The sequence below is a fragment of the Penaeus vannamei genome, chromosome 42, assembly GCF_042767895.1.
Source record: "Penaeus vannamei isolate JL-2024 chromosome 42, ASM4276789v1, whole genome shotgun sequence".
Taxonomy (NCBI): domain Eukaryota; kingdom Metazoa; phylum Arthropoda; class Malacostraca; order Decapoda; family Penaeidae; genus Penaeus; species Penaeus vannamei.
Genome location: NC_091590.1, coordinates 18,156,873 through 18,159,372, shown reverse-complemented (window position 1 = coordinate 18,159,372; position 2,500 = coordinate 18,156,873). Strand labels below are relative to the sequence as shown.

At 43.6% G+C, this 2,500-nt stretch overlaps 1 protein-coding gene across 1 annotated transcript in view; it reads left to right on the top strand.

The window, feature by feature from the left end:
• The window catches only part of LOC138860675 (uncharacterized), a 17,829-nt gene extending 17,679 nt beyond the window's left edge, over nt 1–150 (top strand). Inside the window, exon 6 of the mRNA XM_070118688.1 lies at nt 1–150. This exon is cut by the window's left edge and continues 28 nt beyond it. Coding sequence (XP_069974789.1) covers nt 1–150 — 150 coding nt within the window.
• Nucleotides 151–2,500: the final 2,350 nt, after the last annotated feature.

The following is a 2,500-nucleotide window of genomic DNA, read 5'->3' as shown; positions in this document are numbered from 1 at the left end:
GAGTGGGGAGCCGCCGTGGACGGCCACTGGACGGGCATGATCGGGGAGGTCAGCGACGGCACGGCAGAGATCGCAGTCGCGCCGCTCACCGTGACGCAGAAGCGAAGCGCCGTCGTTAGCTATCTCATTCCGCTGATTGTCACCAAGTGAGGGACGAGAATGTCTTTCGTATGTGTATATATATGAATGTATGTACAAACACAAACACTCACATGCATTTATATGTGCGTGAAAGTAAGAGGTTGGGCTTAGAGCAGGTGAATGAAAGGGGTCTTGGCTGGAGGGTTTATTGTGGTATGTGAAATCCCACGAGAGACCTGTGTCCCAGGTGCTGAGGGCAAAGCAGCGACGAGTGAGACCGTCGTCTGTCTGCCGCCTCTGTCTGTTCTCCTGTTCTGTCAGCCTCTGCTTGTCTTCTGCTCTGTCTACTGTCTACCCCTTCTGTCTCAAGTGACGTCCTTTTATGTGGCTATTTCTTGTGAGGGTGTATGCTTGCTTACGCCACAGAAGTGTCTAAAGTGAAGTAGAGGGAACACCTGCGTCTGCTAAAGGCAGCTGCTGGGTAGGAGTGCAAAAGGAACCATCCAGCCTTGAGGTGTTTACATCGCTCAAGCACACAAACACCTCGTCCTTGAGCCATCTGCAACGTCTTATGCACTGATGTTGCATCTGGTCGCAAGCTCTGCTAGGCTTCTACAGAAGCCAAAGTAGTAGCGTGGTGATATTTCAAAAGAACACAATGATGATATATTTAAAATAAAAAAATGCAAGTGAAGACACAAGCAGTAACGAAGTAATAGCGAATGAATATGCCATATAAAAAAAGAAGCGATGTAATAAGTTTGTATATAATAAACATGAATGATATATTCGGGGACAACCGAACATACAATATTTGAATAAAAAGACGTGTAGTCATTTGCTCTGAGAAAAAAATAAAACATACTGATATGTGCAATGTGAGGTCAATAATATGATGAAAGTACAAATAACACAACAAAATTATACCAATTAAAGAATGTGTAGTTAAAACAATGATTAAGAGTGAGAAATTTTGTAATATAGAGTTGAGTAGTGTGTGTTCATTGCGAAAAAAGCATCTCATATGTAGGTGTGTGTGTGTGGGGGGGGGGGTAAAGGGAGGGCAATAATTAATCTGAAATTAATAAGGTACACACTTTAATAGCGGCAAAAATTTAATTGTTGTGCAAGATGGAATTGTAAAATCATGGCTGTCTTGACGAGGGTTTCCAGAGATTTGGTGAGTCAGGTCAGCCGGATTTGCGAGTGTGACAGCATAGAGTGCGAGGATGTGTCCAGCGACTTCATCAGGTGGGCAGCAAAGGCATGAGTGGAAGAACTTCAGCAGGAGCTTATCTTGGTAACAGGAACATTCGTTAGTGTTATGAAGCTCTTTCAGCACTGGGCACCAGATGTGAAAATAACAGAGCTACCTGATGTGAAAATAAGAGATTGGGCAGAGAGCAGGTGAATGAAAGGGGTCTTTGCTTTAGGGTTTATTGATGCATGTGAAACTTCACGTGAGACCCATGCCCCAGGTGCCGAGGGCGATGCGGTGACGAGCAAAACCGTCGTCTGTCTGTCGCCTCTGTCCCTGCCTCTGTGTATGTTCTGCTCTGTCAGTCTATGCCTGCATCTCCTGCTCCATTTTTTTTCTGTCTGCCCCTGTTGTCTGATGAGATGTCCTTTTAAGCAGCTATTACTTGAGAGGGCAGGGCATATGTTTGTTTATGCCACAGAAGTGTCAAAAGTGAAAGTAGAGCGAACACATGTCCGCTAACGGACGAAGGCACTTGCCGGATATGGAGATGCGAAAGGAACCATCCGGCCTTGAGGTATCATATAAATGATATGTGTGTGTGTGTGTGTGTGTGTGTGTGTGTGTGTGTGTGTGTGTGTGTGTGTGAGTGTGTGTGTGTGTGTGTGTGTGTGTGTGTACAAAGAGAGAGGATGGGGTCGATGGATAGATGATAGAGAAATAGATAGAAATAAGGAGATATGAAGAACAAAAACTATTTTCTTAAAATTATAGGTAATGCATAACTGCCTCTAAAGAAGCATCACAAGCGTTGTTGTTTACATTCATGGCCATCCACCATTTCCTGAAGAATCCTGCTGACATCATGTCTAGGATTCTAGTGTTATATATGTATTAGTACACTGGTTAATATACAGATAAAGTTGGTCTACAGATAAAGAACAAAATTATCATATATATAGATTTTTTATATTAATTCAATTTGTTTTTACTCACAATTTGTTAAAGATCGGAATTAGTGGAGAATCTTTGGATATTGCGAAGGTTGCGAAAGAATTGAAAAATGAAGAAGGCAACATAATTGTCCGGCAGTCCTTCGCATAGTTGAGCAGGTAATACATTTCCCAATCCAGGTAGGCGTAGTCTCCCTCTAAGACCCGCTTCATACCATCCGCGGACGTCGTCACAAAGTGGCTCTGCTTCAGGCCGCGCCACACTGCC